The following is a 15,905-nucleotide window of genomic DNA, read 5'->3' on the forward strand; positions in this document are numbered from 1 at the left end:
AACGAGAACATTAGTTGGACTGGGGGAGAGACAATGTTCTTTCATTTGCAGGAATTTCCTCACGTTTTGCTTATGGACATGAAGTAAAATTCTCCCTAATGAGACAGATGGCAAAAAGAATACTAATATTTTGCCCATAGTTTTGCTTGTAGCCAATGCAAAATGTTTTGCATAGATTAGGGTTGGCTTGAACTGCTTGCTTTCACGTGAAAGCTGCAAAGTTTTCAGCTCTTAAAGTATTATTGGATAATCTGTCTCCAGTGTAAACATATCAAGCACTCTGAATAAAGGTCTACAAGGGCAGTTAAGACCCTGCATCATTTCCCTTTTTTAAAAGTGTTTGCAGCACCTGCAGTTGGCGATTAAAAATTGTATCGCTGAATATTGATCTTGAATCCTGCTTTAGATGGTCCTGGCTTGTATGATCCATGTGAAAAAGAAGCCACTGATGCCCTTGGTCACCTTGAAAGACAGCAGCGTGAAGATATTACCCACAGTGCACAGGTATTGTTGCTGTGTAATTTTTGTCACTAACATTATTTGTGCCCAAAACCATAAAGTTAACTTCTATGGGTACTAAATTATTTTTTTTCTCTCCTAGCATGCTCTCAGATTGGCAGCATTTGGCCAGCTTCATAAAGTATTGGGCATGGATCCCCTGCCCACGAAGCTGCCAAAGAAGACCAAACCTGACCCACCCATTGATTACACAGGTATGTATTTTTGCAGTAGTTTCTATAGGAGCTGTCCTCTGTAACAATTCCAGTTTCTTATTCTTTTGAATTTTTTCTTCAGTCCAAATTCCACCTAGCACCACCTATGTTATGCCAGCCCTGAAACGACCCATTGAGGAGGATGGAGAAGACAAATCGCCAAGTAAGAAGAAAAAGAAGATTCAGAAGAAAGGTATTTGAGGGCTATTAGGCAGGGTAACTTTGTTCTGATGTATAGTTCATACCACCTCTGTCCATTGTGTAGCTTTTGGCTAGCATCAAAGCCAGTGTTGCAGTCAGACCTAAAAAGTGTTTCCTCTGGTATATTGGAACTCAAAACTGCCTGGAGTTTTTTACCAGGTTTGGATAAGTAAGGCTCGTTTGTGGGGTGTGTGGTGTGTTTTTTTTTTTTCCTTCTCCTTCTTTAAACTCTTGCTGGCCCTTAAACATGCAGTGCTTAAAGCGCAGTTCCACCCAGCTTGTTTCCCCACCCTCTTCAAAACCAGGTAACCGCTCCCACTTCTGTGTAAGATCGCCCCAACCGTGCAGGGATCTACAAAAATTCCAGCCCCCCTTTACCACCCCTGAATTTTGGGAGACAGTGGGACCGGACCATTCAGAAAGTGCAATGCAACTCGCATGCACAGTAGGAAACAAGATGTGAAGCTGCAAGGCTTCACTTCCTGTTTACCTTGGTGAAGATGCATGCACCCATAGTCGATGTACAGATCGCCATGGGGTGCTGACGTTGCAAAATATCTGGACAGTTACAGGTCCTTTACGTCATCAGCTAAAGTGTTTTGTTTTTTATGGCTCAGTGCCCCCCCTGCTTATCTGTAATCATTGGAGTGATGAGCTGTGGAGGGGCAGGGATCTCGGCAGCTCCCTGAGACTGCCATCAATCAGGCAGCTGGTGGATCCAGACAAGTCAGGATGCCACGCTGCCTCAACTGATGGCAATGACGTCGGCGAACTTCAGACCTGCGACTTGTGTTCAGCAGAGGGCATAACTAATTGCACTCCTGTGACCCAGAGGAGAAGCACAGGCTGGATTTAATTAGGTGAGTGTTTGGGGCTTGCAGAATATCTACTCTAAAAATTTAGATATGCACTCTTCTCCCCTGCCTTGCTATATGCTAAGGGGGTGTTAATCGGGTTGTACCCTGTAAGCGCCACTGTGTGGATTCAATGTATCTGTCACATTTGCACTAACTTGAAATATGCAAGGAAAGGATATCTGGGGCATCATATTTTTGTATTCAGCCTAAGTGTTTTTTGGTGATTAATTGTGATTCTTTGCAGATGACAAGTCGGAACCCCCTCAAGCTATGAATGCCCTGATGAAATTGAACCAGCTGAAGCCAGGCCTCCAATACAAACTGGTATCCCAGACTGGACCTGTCCATGCTCCCATATTTACAATGGCTGTGGAAGTGGATGATAAGGCATTTGAAGCCTCTGGACCCTCAAAGAAGACTGCTAAGCTTCATGTTGCTGTCAAGGTGAGGGGACAAAGAATGATGCCATTGAGTTTGTTTAAATTTTTTTGTGCAGAAAATTTAATTAAGTTCTAATGGTAGGTCTTGCAAGATATGGGCATTTCTACCGGAGTGGAAGAGAAGGAAGAGGTTGCTGAGGAAGTGGAACCAAAGCCTGTGGTACAGACTCCATCATCTCAGCCAGAAGCTGCACAGGCTGATTCTGCCAGTGGAGACCAGTCAGATGTGAGTGAAAAGTGGAGCTAAAATATTCTGCATATGATGTTCAATGCTGGGTTCTGTCATATCATAACACTGGGGGTGTCTTATTTCTAGAGTGCCAAGCAGCAAGGACCTATTCTCACAAAGCATGGAAAGAACCCAGTTATGGAGCTGAATGAAAAGAGGCGAGGACTGAAATACGAGCTTATATCTGAAACCGGTGGCAGTCATGATAAAAGATTTGTAATGGAGGTATGTCAGACTTGACATTTGGTCTCTAAATTGGCCTGTTGTCCTAATCCATCTGACTTGGCCTTTCAAGTTTGAATCTCATGTTGTCTTGACTTTTGTAGGTTGAAGTGGACAATCAAAAATTTCAAGGTACTGGCTCTAACAAGAAGGTTGCCAAGGCCCATGCTGCTCTTGCTGCCTTAGAAAAACTCTTTCCCGACTACAACCTGTACACTGAAGTCCCCAAGAAGAGGCCACCAATGATGTCCAGGGGTGGTCCCAGAGGTGGAAAATCCGGCTATAACGTAATTGACTCTCATTATCTTGTCTTAGTTGGTTTCTGTTTGGTTACACCTTAATTAAAATGTGACCTTCTCTACAGCATAACCAAGGCTTTGGAATGATGTACAATGAAGCTCCCCCACCACAACCCATGCGTGGACGAGGCAGAGGAGGAATGAACCGTGGTAGAGGACGAGGTCGTGGCTTTGGTGGCAACCAAGGTTACATGAACTCAGGAGGTATAGTCTTTAACATTTGAAGTTGTGCTTAAAATCCTATTGTCGTCAGTGAATTTATTTCACTCCTTAAAAGCTCATAATTCACAAGATTATTCTTCAATGGATGGATTTCTAAAAGTGTTATTGTTTATAGGTGGCTATGGAGGAGGCGGCTATGGTGGAAACTACAATTACCAGACTTCAGCAACAGCTGGATACAGTAAGTAAATGCATATTTTACATATTGCATGGGTGTACAGGGTCAAAACAAGGACTTCCAATTGTAGATCTTGTTGCAAAGCATAATCCCTATCACACACCAGACCGATTAAGCTTTCATTTGTATTTGGCACTTCTGCTTGCTACATGACTAAAAGTTCACATGTCAAATACAGGTAAAGCATTTTGTCCTTTTAAAGTCAGGTCATTGGGTAATTTTTTTTTTTTTTTTTTTTAATGGTTACTAATTACAATTAAATGACTGGTAACATAACCTGTTAACACTAATAGTTGCTGTGATACAATATCTGCTGCCACTACTATGCATAACTAGTTTTGAAGTTTTTTGTTTGAACGGACAGGTATTTGTGTACATGTGCAGTTACCTGATTAGAATTCCATTCTTTGCATATGTTGGCCTGGTTACATTACACATTCAGTGTTCTGCTTTTTGATCTCTAGGCACTCCAGCTGCACACTTTTCTTGCTAAAATGATACAGAATCCTGTTCAGATGCTTCTTGTAATGCCCCCCTTTTCCTCCCACAAGAGGACAGGAATCCTTCTGGAAAGGCCACTTGAGAGCACCAAGACTAACTTTTTTGCCCAGAAAGTGGACGTGTTACTGCACCTTATTACAGCAAATGTTCCTGTATCACTATTTAAACTGTTTCCCTTTGCATGTTGCTGTAATGGCCCACTATATGCAAACTGAAACCAGTTTAATGTTGATGAGCTAAAATTGGCTGCTTTTCTGAGAAACCTGCAAACAGTATCCAAATGTGGCGGTGTGTATGGTCGATCTTCCAATGCTGATTCCTCTCTGCACTAATTTGGTCATTAAAAGTAAATTAATGCAAAGATTGACCATTGGAGGAGCACCATAGTCATCTTTACATGTGGCTTTTGCCTCCTGATGTCAGTTCTCTCAGAATTGAGCAGTATGTCATTTTAGCGGTCTTCTATTAAGCGTACCTCTTCCCTATACATAGTGGAGGCAGTCATCTTGTGATGTAAGACATTTAGCCTATTCACAAGAAACTGATATTCTCAGGTCTCCTTGTGAATAGATGGGCTATTTGGTGGCTGCCTCGCCTATTCTGTAGGTATTGTGTACATATTAAGGATCGCTTCATCCAAATCTGTTAACTTGGTTCTGAGTGGTGGTGACTAAGTGACTCCTTCATAAAGTTGTCTCTCCATGGCTCTACCTTCCACTGAAGCTCACCAGCCAGCATCTTGTTGCTGTCTGAAGTCAGTGTAAGAACCCAAAAGGGCACTGATAACAAAGAGCTGAACTTCAGTTGGATGTTTTCAGGCCAGAACCCAAGTGGGAGATGCTAGGAGGGTTCACTATTCACCTTCATCTAAAGCCAACTTGCTAGATTTGGGTGGCATTCCTTGAATTGATGAGTAATAATGTGCGTTAATTCTGTCAGTCATTTTACATTTCTCTGCTTTTTTGTGAGGCAATATGACTCGCTCCTCCAGTTTTTCACTTGGCTTCCCCCAATTCCTCTGTCGCCACCAGGAAGATCTCAACAAACTTTTTTGTTGTGGGGAGACAGGAGCAGAGAAATCTAAAAAGAAAGTCTAAAACGATCTGGCACAATGGCCATTCTACAGAGGATTCTAATTTTATTTCTCTCTGCTGTCTCCCCCTTTTTGTAGGTGACTTTTTCACAGACTGCTACGGTTATCATGATTTTGCCTCTGCTTAGAACATCTCTAGCGTATTGCACCCCACCCACTCAAAACCCACAAATCAGCTCTTTACTCCTGTCTGTCTTAAACCCTGCAAGACGAACAATTCTTCACCATTTTTATTTTCCACATGCGTTTTTTTGGACTGTTCACTTCAAGCTTTCAGACTGTAGCCTGTGGCAATGTATTGTGGAAGTGTCAACCTTCCTCAGGATTCTTGATCACAAGTGGAACTTTATTTTTATGGTTAAACTCTACGGTTGGTCTTTTCATTTGGGCAATTGTTCTGTCCTGAACAGTGGAGGCTGCCCTGGCAGTAAAGACTTTGTGGGCAAAGATTTTCTTTTTTTACCTAGTGTTTTTATTGTTGCAATTTTTTTGCATTTTACTTTGCGTGATCATGTTTTAATAAATCTTGTATAAATCAATGTTCTGGAAATCATTGAAATATTGCAGAAAATCCTTCACCATATAAGTAAATTGGGAGTTTATTGGTGTGAGTACTTGTTTAGAAACTTGCCAGGTAATGCCACCCACAGGTTATGCGCTATCTGCAGTTTTTATAGTGGACCTTTTTAAAATTGGTGCTTCCTCTTAAAGTAACATTGGCAAATCTAGACTTGCTTTCTTCTGCTCAAGCCTAGCAAATGACAATGCTTGCTCTTCTGTGGTCAGTTAATTAGAGCTGTGAGGGGCAAAAGGAATGGTCCAAGCACTTTCTCAAAGCAAGCTGAGCGCTTTAACATGCATGTAGGCACTTGGTGTCTGTACTGATGTCACGTCAGTTCTTGGCTTTTCCAACAAACATGGTAAAGTGACTCGCCTAATCATGTGGCACTGTGTATACTCCATTGCCTGTGTAACCACTGAAACATTTCACTTTTTGTACATGGGCCATGGTACTACACAGCTCCAAGGATGCTAGTAAACTTGACTGCAAAAAACTATAAATATTTAAACCCATTTGGGATGCCTGTGCATAGTGTTTTGTGAGGGAGTGGACAATGGAAACCTTAAAGCTTTACAGCACCAGTTCAGTAAGTACGCAGTCTAGTCTTGGGCAGAGAACACCTAGATGGGTGCACAACTAAAAAAATTATTTTGACCAACAGTGGACCACTGTTTAGTTCCCTTTTGTGTAAAGCAGCAGCTGCAGACACTCGCCTGTCCAGCAATGCGGCCGTACGGAGCCTTGCTCCTTTCCATGGCACTGCCATTGAAACTAGGCACCCGGCCACGATGGCTTGCGGCTGCACGTCTGGGCCAGCACTTTGCACATGCGAGTCATACTTGCGCTCTGAGTGGACAGGCAATCTTCTGTGACCTGTCCTAGAAGAGTAACAAGAGCCTAGATGGGACAGGAAGTACCACTCAAAACTAGGCACCCTGAAAGAATTGCATTCCAAATGTGGCACGTGAGGAGTGGTTAAAGTGGAAGTTCCGCGTTTGGGTGGAACTCCGCTTTAACTTCACTGACATGATTTTTTTCTGGTCCACTAGATAACTGCAGAAATTTCAAGTTCTTGTCTGGCAGCATGGGACCCTGTAGCTCAGGTTTGACAAGTACAGGGGAAGGGTGTGAGCATGTCTTGTCAGTCCTTATTTTGACGCTCGAGTAGATGCAGACCACAATGGACACAAATGCAGCCGCAACTTGCCTTGAGTCACTTTGGTATAACTGTATTCAACTGTTTTCCTTGGAGTTCCACTGTTTACCTAAAACTTTAAATTGGTTAACCCCTCACAACTTGCACCTACAGGTAAGCCTTAACTGTAGGTTAAGGAGATATTTCTTGCACCTACAGGTAAGGAGATATTTGCAGTAAGGACTGCACCAATGTGGCAGGCTAGCGTGCTATGCATACTAGCTCATGATTTCTCGCAGTGTGTTAAAAAAAAAAGGGTTTTGCTTCCTCTTAAGACAACAATCTTATTTCTTGTAAGCTTTAAGTTGTCGGATGGCATGTGCCAGACCAAGTTAAATTGGGTAATGGGTGTGGAGATGACCATGCTTTGGACAGAGTGGGTCTTATTTTAAAGGATTCCTTTAATGCAGGAATATAAAGTTGGTGGTTAATTACCTGCACAAAGACCATTTGATCTTCTGTGCCCCTCAGTGGGTTTTAACAGCTTCAGCCCCAGAAGCTCTACTAAAACTTGCATAATCTGGTGCAGCTCTTCATGATTGTCAGTCGGCTTCTAACTTTAGCTTGTTGCATTAAGCTTTGAGAACTTGAAAGCTGATTGGTTTCTGTGCAGAGTTGGACAAAATTTAGCATACTCCAGTTTTGGTTAATCAACCTCATGTGTGCCCATGAGACCTAGCTGCATGCATTAAAACATGGGTGCTCAACCTGTGGCCCTCCAGCTGTTGCATAACTACAAGTCCATCATGCTTTTGGGAATAATGCTTGTAACTGTCAGCCTTGCAATGCCTCATGGGATTTGTAGTTCAGCTGGAGGGACACAGGTTGAGCACCCATGCATTACAATGTTAATACTTGCTTAAACTGCAGATAAAGGAGAGGGTGACGCTGACGTCATTCCAGGAAGGTTCCAGATAATGTAGCCAAGTATCTTGTATAGTAACCTGAGGCTTTGGTCCAAGTTTGTCCACCAAATTGGTTACAATTGGAAGCAAATTTGGGTGGCATCTTTCAGCAAAGTTTCCAACTAGTTTAGTCGTGTCTGCAAAGTGCCACACTTCATTGCCCAGGAATGCCAAGTTGATACTGATCTGACAGAAGACCTTTTCACTCTGGGATGACTAACTGGGTCATTTGCACAAGTGACTTTAAAGCAAGAGTAATTTGACTTTAACCTTGTGATTTGGCTTTTCTTTGCCTGGTAGTGGGATTGATGTCGCCCATTGAAGAGCCATTCCCTTTAGATAGCTTTTAAAGCGTTTAATCCCAACATTTCATATGTGCCTGCTGTACCATGTACTTGTATGAAAGTATCCCGTTCTTTTTTTTTTTGATTCTTTATGTGAAATTCTTGATCCTGCTAGCCCCCTTGCTTTCCTATTAAAAACTGACTACACTAAGCAGGAGAGCACATGTGGTTGGTTCTCTAGCTATGCAGGGATTCTGTAAACTCGTGTAAGCTCTCTACAGGCTGTTGCATAACGACCAGCACAAGCAATCAACTACCAGGGCGCTGTTGCATGCTCAAGGGGTTTTAAACCTTCCTGATTTTTCACCTTAATGCATCTGATGCATTAAGGTGAGAAGAACATCTGATATTTACTGAAAGCTGAAAATTGGCCTGGGCAGGAAGGAGGTGAAAGTGCCCAGTATTGAAGTGGTTAACCAATCCAGGCATGTAAACACCTGTTCTCAGTGTTAACGTTGGATTCCTTGCATGTCCTCTGCACAGCTTTTTTGTCGGTGTGGAATCTTAAAAAGGCCAATCCAACCTGGCTAAGTGGTTCCAAAATTAGACCGCTTTAAGTTCCCTGCATTAGTGTTATTGTAGAAGGTGGGGTTTGATGCAGTAAAGTCTTCTGTGGGCAGCAGCCCCCTAATATTTACCTGAGGTCCCTCTAGATCCAGGGGTGTTGCAGGAGTGTCTTGGATGCACCCCCCAATTAGCTGAGATTACAGCATGGCTCCAGCCAATGAGGAGCGACAGGGAGCTGGGCAGTTGCTTCATGCCTGAATTGACTTGCTTTGGGGGCACTCGAGGGGGGGGGGGGACCTGAGAGGATCTTGACTTTGTTTTTTTTATTTATAACTAAAGACTTGTCACAAGGTAAATGTGCCCCCCCCCCCCAAAAAAAAAACTGCTGCTTTAAAATGCCTGTGGGACAGAGGTTGTGGCTTGATGTACATGGCCTGGTTCAGGAGTGTTCCCCATAGCATGCAGCTTGCTAATGTGGCACCTGGAGGAAGGAGCAGACAGTGCTGCTAAGGGGACTATCAAGAGGCAAGGGACCACTCCTGTACACTGTACAATATTTCTCTAAAAAAGACTTTAAAGCTGAGCTAAACCCTTCATCAGCTGCCATCTTGGCCTTTGATTCTCAACTGCCAGGATGCTGCAGATGTCATTAGTTATGACACTAGTGGCTTAAGCAGGCCATACACGGTCGCCTATGAAACATTTTCTTTTCAAAATTATATATATATATATATATATATATATATATATATATTTACACATTTCTCACACAATTCTCCCATCATTTATCAGAAAATCGTTAGTTTTTCAACAAACTTCCTACATGTCTGATTCCTCAAATTTGATTGCCGCACGAAAATCGGCTGTTGCTGCAGCCCACTAAGGGCTCTTTCACACGTCCGTTCAGTTTTTCAGATCAGTTTTTTTTTCATCAGTTGATCCGTTTTTCCATCAGTTTTTCGTCAGTTTTTCCATCCGTTTTTTCATCTTTTTTTTTTTTTTTTTGGGCTTTTTACATAGAAAAACGGATGTTAGCGGAACGGATGATAAACGGATCATCCGTTAACGTCCGTTTTTCGTCCGTTCCGTTTTTTAGACGGAAGAAAAATAGGGTTTTCTTCCGTCCAAAAAACGGAACTGAACGCAGACGGATGCTAACGGACGTTAGCGGATGCTCATCCGCTAACGGACGCTAGCCCATAGGGAAGCATTGCGGTCCGTTAACAGACGTCCAAAAAACAGACGAACGGAACGGACGTGTGAAAGAGCCCTAACGGTGCGAAATTCGTACGAAAATACTTTCTTTTGAAAATCGTATAAAAAAAAAGGCTTTCGAAATTCGAACCGTGTATGGCCGCCTTTTAATGGTTTCAGTTTTGGTTCAAGGCACAAGCAAATGTGAGTTGCATTCCAAACGGTAAACTGTTTAAAACTGTTAAATTGGGCTTGGGTCCTGCATTAGGCTTTACAATGTAGCTTTATAGTTTTTATTCTGATCAACTTGTCAAAGCATTTGGCCAGTTTCCTTATACAGAGTTGGTTGCACTGCTGCATACCTTCCAGACCTAAATACAAATTTTTGTTTAGCAGATTTGGTCCTGATGTGCATATAACCTTTTTGGCTCTTTATTTACAGGTCAATTTTACAGCAATGGCGGTGGATCTGGCAATTCAGGCGGAGGCTCTGGCTCTGGATCAGGCTCAGGGGGCTATGGCTCTGGCGGCTATGGTTCTGGTGGTGGTGGTGGTGGCGGCGGCAGCGGTGGCTACAGCAATTACTATCAAGAAAGCTATACTGCACCAACTCCCCCTAAACCATTTGTTAAGAAGCCACCCCAACAGCAGCAACCACCACAGCAACAGCAGGCCCCAGCCCAACAACATTCGCAACAGTCCAAGCCTTCCTACAACCAGGGCTACCAGTCGCACCAATCTCAGCAACAGCAGAGCTACAACCAAAACCAGTACAGTAACTACACACCACCACAGAAGCAGAAGGGAGGCTATAACCAGGGAAATCAAGGGGGCGGCAGTGGCTCTTATTCTTCTTACTCCAACGCATACAACAGTGGGGCTTCGTCAGGTGAGGCTGGAGTAGACAACAGTGGGGCTTCGTCAGGTGAGACTTGAGTAGACTTTGAGGTGTGGGTCTGACATTACCAGCCTTCTGCAGCTTCTAAATGGTTTCAATGCCTTACTAAAGGTTAGCCCTTTTTCTTTTAAATTGTAGCAAGTGTTATCTGGTTCTGTTCATGTGAACTCGACAGAACTTGTCTTTGTCAATCCAAATCATTCAAAATGGCAAAGTTGTAGTTGCATTGCAGCCACTAGCAATGCCACCAGAAGCAGAATAACTATGTGAAATGAGCCACCTACACCAATGGGGTTGCTCATTAGCCTAGATTCTGGATGCTCATGCGGGATCCACTCCATAGAAAAGTGGGTCTATGAGCTCTTCTGTGGCTGGATTGGGTGCCTTTGAGAATTCGGATCTGCTAGTCCAAAGGTGATTTCTAAGCTCTATGGGCAGCAACTTCACCCTCATCGCTTTGTTTTTTTTTTTTTTTTTTTTTTTTTTTAATGGCCCTTATAAGCATGTGAAATTCATTTTAAGCTTGGGCTTGTAAAATTTTTGTAGCAGCTACATAATTTCTTTGAACTTTGTTGCTAGAAATAAACTTCCAAATGAGGTCTGGATACAGATGCTACTAGGCAATTTGACTTTCTAAAGAATTTAGTTGGCTACAGAATCCGTAGCAATAACCATGGTGCACTGTGTAGCTGCATTCAGAAGCAATTCTAATCGGCTACATTCTGCCAGGAAAAAGTGGAGAGGTTGGTAATGAATATTAAGATACCATGGTGATGTTTGCGCTTCTGTCTGTCTAGGAAAGTCATATGTGAAAGGTAATAACGGCTGCTTCTTTTCACAGGATATAACGCTGGCGAGGGATCAGGTGGGCGAGGTGGCAGTTCATACACACCTGCTAACACTGGCTACAGCTCTGGCACAAACGCAAACTATGGTGGGGGTGGTGCCAACAATACCTCATACCAAGGTAAGAATGGTTAACTGCCTGATTTCATATTGTAGTAAATTCTATTTACTTGAAAATCATATTTGATTGGATTATTTCTAAGTGCTTTCTTTATAATCTCTTAGGATACTCGCAAACAGGCTACAATCAAGGTCCTGCACAAAACTACAATCAAACTCCTCCCTCTTACCAGGCAGCTCAAGGAGGAGCCAGCAATTATGGCAGAACTGCAGATCACAGCATGAATTACCAGTACAGATAGACTTTGTGCCCAAAATTCCCCTTCAGTCTCCCCTCTCGTCCCCCCCCCCCCCTCCCTGTTCCAAGAGGGGCCCCAAACTTTGTTTCCACTTGATGGTTTTACAGCAGCTATGGGTAAAGGTCGTTTGCCTTTCACCCCCCTCTGACATTGCAGTGCTTTTAGGTCATAACATTACCCCTCCCCCCACGTGTGAAAAAAGTTTCATATTGGGTCCCAGTGTTGTATCTGTATCACTCTTTGCTATAGCAGAAGGCCTGTTGTGCATATTTTTATTTTTTCCATGAAGACTTATAATTTTTTTTTAACTTCAGTTCTGTCAATTAAGTTCACTAGAAACTGGTGGTGTCACTTCTGTATTTGGGTCTTGTCATGACTTACAGCATTGTAGTGTAAAGGTTTTGTCACAGATGTAACGGTCACGTACAAATCACTCTGCTTGTTGTGGTGCAGTGAAATGTTCTGATAAAACTTTGGTCCTGTGTTAATCTGCAAACGGTGGGCCTTAATTATCAAAGTATCTGAGCGATGACCTGGGTTTGGCCCATAAAACATATTCTCACTTTTTGTTTTCCCAGTGCATCTTGGATGCATGCAAGGGGAAGATTTACAACAGTTTTTCCTTTAATTTTGACCAAGCTAAGACTATTTTTCTAAAGTCAAATCTGCTTCAAATTTAGCTGTCGGTAACCACATGACAAGGTGTCATCACAAGCTATGCTTGATGGCAAGCTTTGTGTACACCTATTCCGTGTTTAGTCTACAGATGCAGTGTTGCGTAAAAGTAAAGATTTGCTTGCAGCCTCAAGGTTCCTTTTGGGTGGTACTGCATCAATGTATGCAACAGCCCATTTAAAGCCTCCTGTATAATTTCATGGCAATTGTCAGGTTTTGTAAAGTTCAAGACCAGTGCATAGTCATCTACACCTGTTTTTTCCTTGTTAAATGATTCTGTGAAGTGACTTAACAAGCTTTATGTAATTTTAATGCATTAGTGTTGATTTGTTTTTTCCTTTTTGCTATTTTGTTGTTTTTTAAGTGAAGATATTATTTTAAGACATTGTCAAGGGTTTTTTTCAGTATGTCTCGTTTCATTCAGGCAGTATCTGGAGTGAGCCGAAACATGGATAAATAAACATTTAAACAAAACATCTTGTTTAACTTATTTTATTAAATAAAAAAATTTGAAGGGGTTGCCAGCCATTTAAACCCAGTGAAATGACTGGCCTCGGGATACAGATGATACAAATACTCCTACATAAGTTCTTAGCTGTTTATCTGCAGTCCCTTTTCTCTACATCCAAAGTGCAGAATGTACACATGATCTCTGTTCTGCAAAGCAGGAGGCAGAACTGAGTGATGTAAAGAGACGCCCCTCTCCAACACAAAGGAACAGAGCTGAGGCCATCTACTGGAGCTCTTCCATCACCATTTTCTCTGTCCAAGAAACAGAAGTGACTCGTGCAGATGGCAGCAGACAAACATTTGGTGCTCTGGATTGAGACATGTACACACTAGGGGTTATGCTTTAAACCAGGGGTGCCCAACCAGTGGCCCGCGGAGCCCTCTGATGTGGCCCGCAACCTCCTGCTCTGGAATAGAATACTGTTATTAAAGGTCCGTTTATTACTAAAATCACAGTATATGGGCATATCTGTTCTTCAGTAGTTACTGGGCTGCTTTCAAACTGATCCGCAGGTGAAGAGCAGTTTACTGCGGGCTACCTGCACTGAGCCATAGACCTCTATTGCCTGCGAGTTTGTGTTTTCTGAAAGTGCACCACACCTACAGGATTTAATAGAAGTCTATGGCAAAGTGCAGCTAACCTGCAGGAAAGCCACAGGTGAACTGTGCTGCACTCGTGGTGCAGGTAAACAGTGCATCAGAGTGAAAGCAGCTTTATGCCTTGTACACACGATCGAAATTTCCGATGGAAAAAGTCAGACATTTTTTTTTTTTTATCGGATATTCCGACCTTGTATGTGCCCCATCGGAAATTCCGACGACTTGGAAAGAAAACCATTATTTTTTTTTTTTTTTTTGGAAATGCCGTTTATCTGTATGGAACTCCCAACGAAGGAAAAAAAAAACATGCAAGCTCAGAATCAAGTCGACGCATGGTCGGAAGCATTGAACTTAATTTTTCTCGGCTCGTCGTAGTGTTGTCCATCACCACGTTTTGGACGGTCAGAATTTGGTGTGACAATGTGTATGCAAGATAGCTTGAACGGAAGCCCATCAGAAAAATCCCTCTCAGTTTATCCCGACAGAATTTCCGATCGTGTGTATGGGGCATTAGGCCTCTTTCACCCAATTGGACTCACCTCTAAGGAGTGGCAGATGTAAATGGACTTGTCTGTTTACAAATGCCTACCACCAATCCGATCTGCTAAAAAGAGTGGGTTCTATAGAGTAGAGTGGGCTGCCATCCACCTGCTCCGCCCATTGTGGCCCACCGGTTACCAAGTCTCTTAAGTGGCCCTTGCTCTTCAAAAGGTTGGGCACCCCTGCTTTAAACTATTCAGACATGAAATGTAAAAGTGGTTGTAAACCTCAAATAGCATGGGTAGAATAGCCAGCCACTCTTGGAAGTGGTGCCTAAAATTGTATTTTCTGGGGGTGCGCATGTTTACTATTAGAGGTGAATTGAGCTTTTGACCCTGCGGCTAGGATTGGCGTGTGCCTTTATGAAGAATGGTGATTCCCCAGTGCTTGTGCTGGAACATGCTGCCTTGTTGGTGTCAGAGGTGGACCAGTCTAGGTCGAATTATTATTATTTTTTTTTTCACCCTCTTGCTGCTGGCCTATATCCGGTGCCAATATTTAAAGTGGTGGGTGTTAAAGTGTGTAAACAAACATCCCTTGTGACTGTAATAGGTAGTGACAGGTACCATTTTATAGAGAGATCTGGAGTCTTAAGACACCAAACTCCTCCACTGCATTGCAAAGTATTCAATGCCAGTCTTGGCGTGAATTTTTTTTTTTTTTGGGTGTCTGGCCAGCAGGACACTCGTGCCTCACAGTGGAGGGCGCGACATTCCCTACCGCTACGTGTGATAACTGGTGCTTGGTTGCACCGGTTTTAAAAAGCTGTTCACTTTAGAGAATGGTACCAGGGTTATGCCTTCAGCTGCCCACTTGAGCGGTATTGGTAACTTACCGATTTGTGTGTTTTGTCAAGTGACTATTGGCGGCTGATCGGTCGAAACGCGCCCCCCCAAGGTGTTCACGCATGATATTGTGTGCTTATTTTAAGGTCTGGAGGGTGGAAAATCTCACCACCTGGATAGTTACAGGTCGACCTCAGCTTAAAACAGCTGCAGCACTGGTAATTGTAACATCAGAGCATTACTGAAGATTCTATCCTCGCTTGTTGGTGCCCCCTTCTACGTCAACCATGGTTTTTAAACTATATGGACTGGGACTGTCTGTCTATGAACTGTCAGACATTACCTATGTGAGATCTTAGATTTATTTATTTGAACTTTTTATGGCACATATCCTCAACTTAATGGCGTGGTTTTTAAACGGCTACCCCATGTTTTCAAGATCTAAGGCAGGCCGGAAGAGTCTAGCTAATTCAGGTGGTAATACACCGCCAGTGTTCGGTTTGGCTGAAATTCAGTGGACTTCCATCTGCCCCTAAACTGCCTGGTTTGTTGTGCAGCATTGCCAGAGGATAGTCAACGAGTATGGCCAAACGACAGGCTTGGGGCAGCTCAGCTCCCCCCCACGCCAATGGCTGCTGATAAAGGATAGGAATTAAAAGAATTGTATCAATCAGCGCAAAGAACAATCAATATGTGTATATGCTATTAATAAACCATTGGAAAAGTGATTTCACAACTCAAGAAAAAAAATAGTATATCAGTGTAGCGCAGCAAAGATCAACATTTAATCAAAACAAATAAAATAGATTGCTAAAAGTCTCTGTAAATTCCTCTGTGAAAAGTTTGCCAGTGTATCCTGTCACCAATGTAAGAAAAACAATGTGTCAATCTTCTATCCGATAAATTATCTGCTCACTTCCGTGCAAAAGATACCACTGAGGTTGGAGCATGGTGACATGCATCCGAGTCTGATGCGTGGTGAGCTGTATCGTGTTATATACTTTGATCTAGTATTTCTGTAGAGTGGGGT

At 42.8% G+C, this 15,905-nt stretch overlaps 1 protein-coding gene across 6 annotated transcripts in view; it reads left to right on the forward strand.

Moving 5' to 3' along the window:
• Positions 1–12,914, forward strand: part of ILF3 (interleukin enhancer binding factor 3) — a 28,526-nt gene extending 15,612 nt beyond the window's left edge. For 2 of the 6 annotated variants that reach the window (XM_040346432.1, XM_040346433.1), the window contains exons 9-20: positions 407–504; positions 602–713; positions 796–906; positions 2,016–2,215; positions 2,294–2,437; positions 2,528–2,665; positions 2,767–2,949; positions 3,027–3,165; positions 3,299–3,364; positions 10,105–10,587; positions 11,402–11,527; positions 11,632–12,914. In XM_040346432.1, coding sequence (XP_040202366.1) covers positions 407–504; positions 602–713; positions 796–906; positions 2,016–2,215; positions 2,294–2,437; positions 2,528–2,665; positions 2,767–2,949; positions 3,027–3,165; positions 3,299–3,364; positions 10,105–10,587; positions 11,402–11,527; positions 11,632–11,768 — 1,937 coding nt within the window. In that variant the 3' untranslated portion in view covers positions 11,769–12,914. Of the gene's footprint in view, positions 1–406; positions 505–601; positions 714–795; positions 907–2,015; positions 2,216–2,293; positions 2,438–2,527; positions 2,666–2,766; positions 2,950–3,026; positions 3,166–3,298; positions 3,365–5,033; positions 5,495–10,104; positions 10,588–11,401; positions 11,528–11,631 lie in introns of those variants that run through there. The other 4 variants (XM_040346434.1, XM_040346435.1, XM_040346436.1 and 1 more) reach the window with 3 other exon arrangements.
• Positions 12,915–15,905: the final 2,991 nt, after the last annotated feature.

Source organism: Rana temporaria, chromosome 3, assembly GCF_905171775.1.
Source record: "Rana temporaria chromosome 3, aRanTem1.1, whole genome shotgun sequence".
Lineage (NCBI taxonomy): Eukaryota > Metazoa > Chordata > Amphibia > Anura > Ranidae > Rana > Rana temporaria.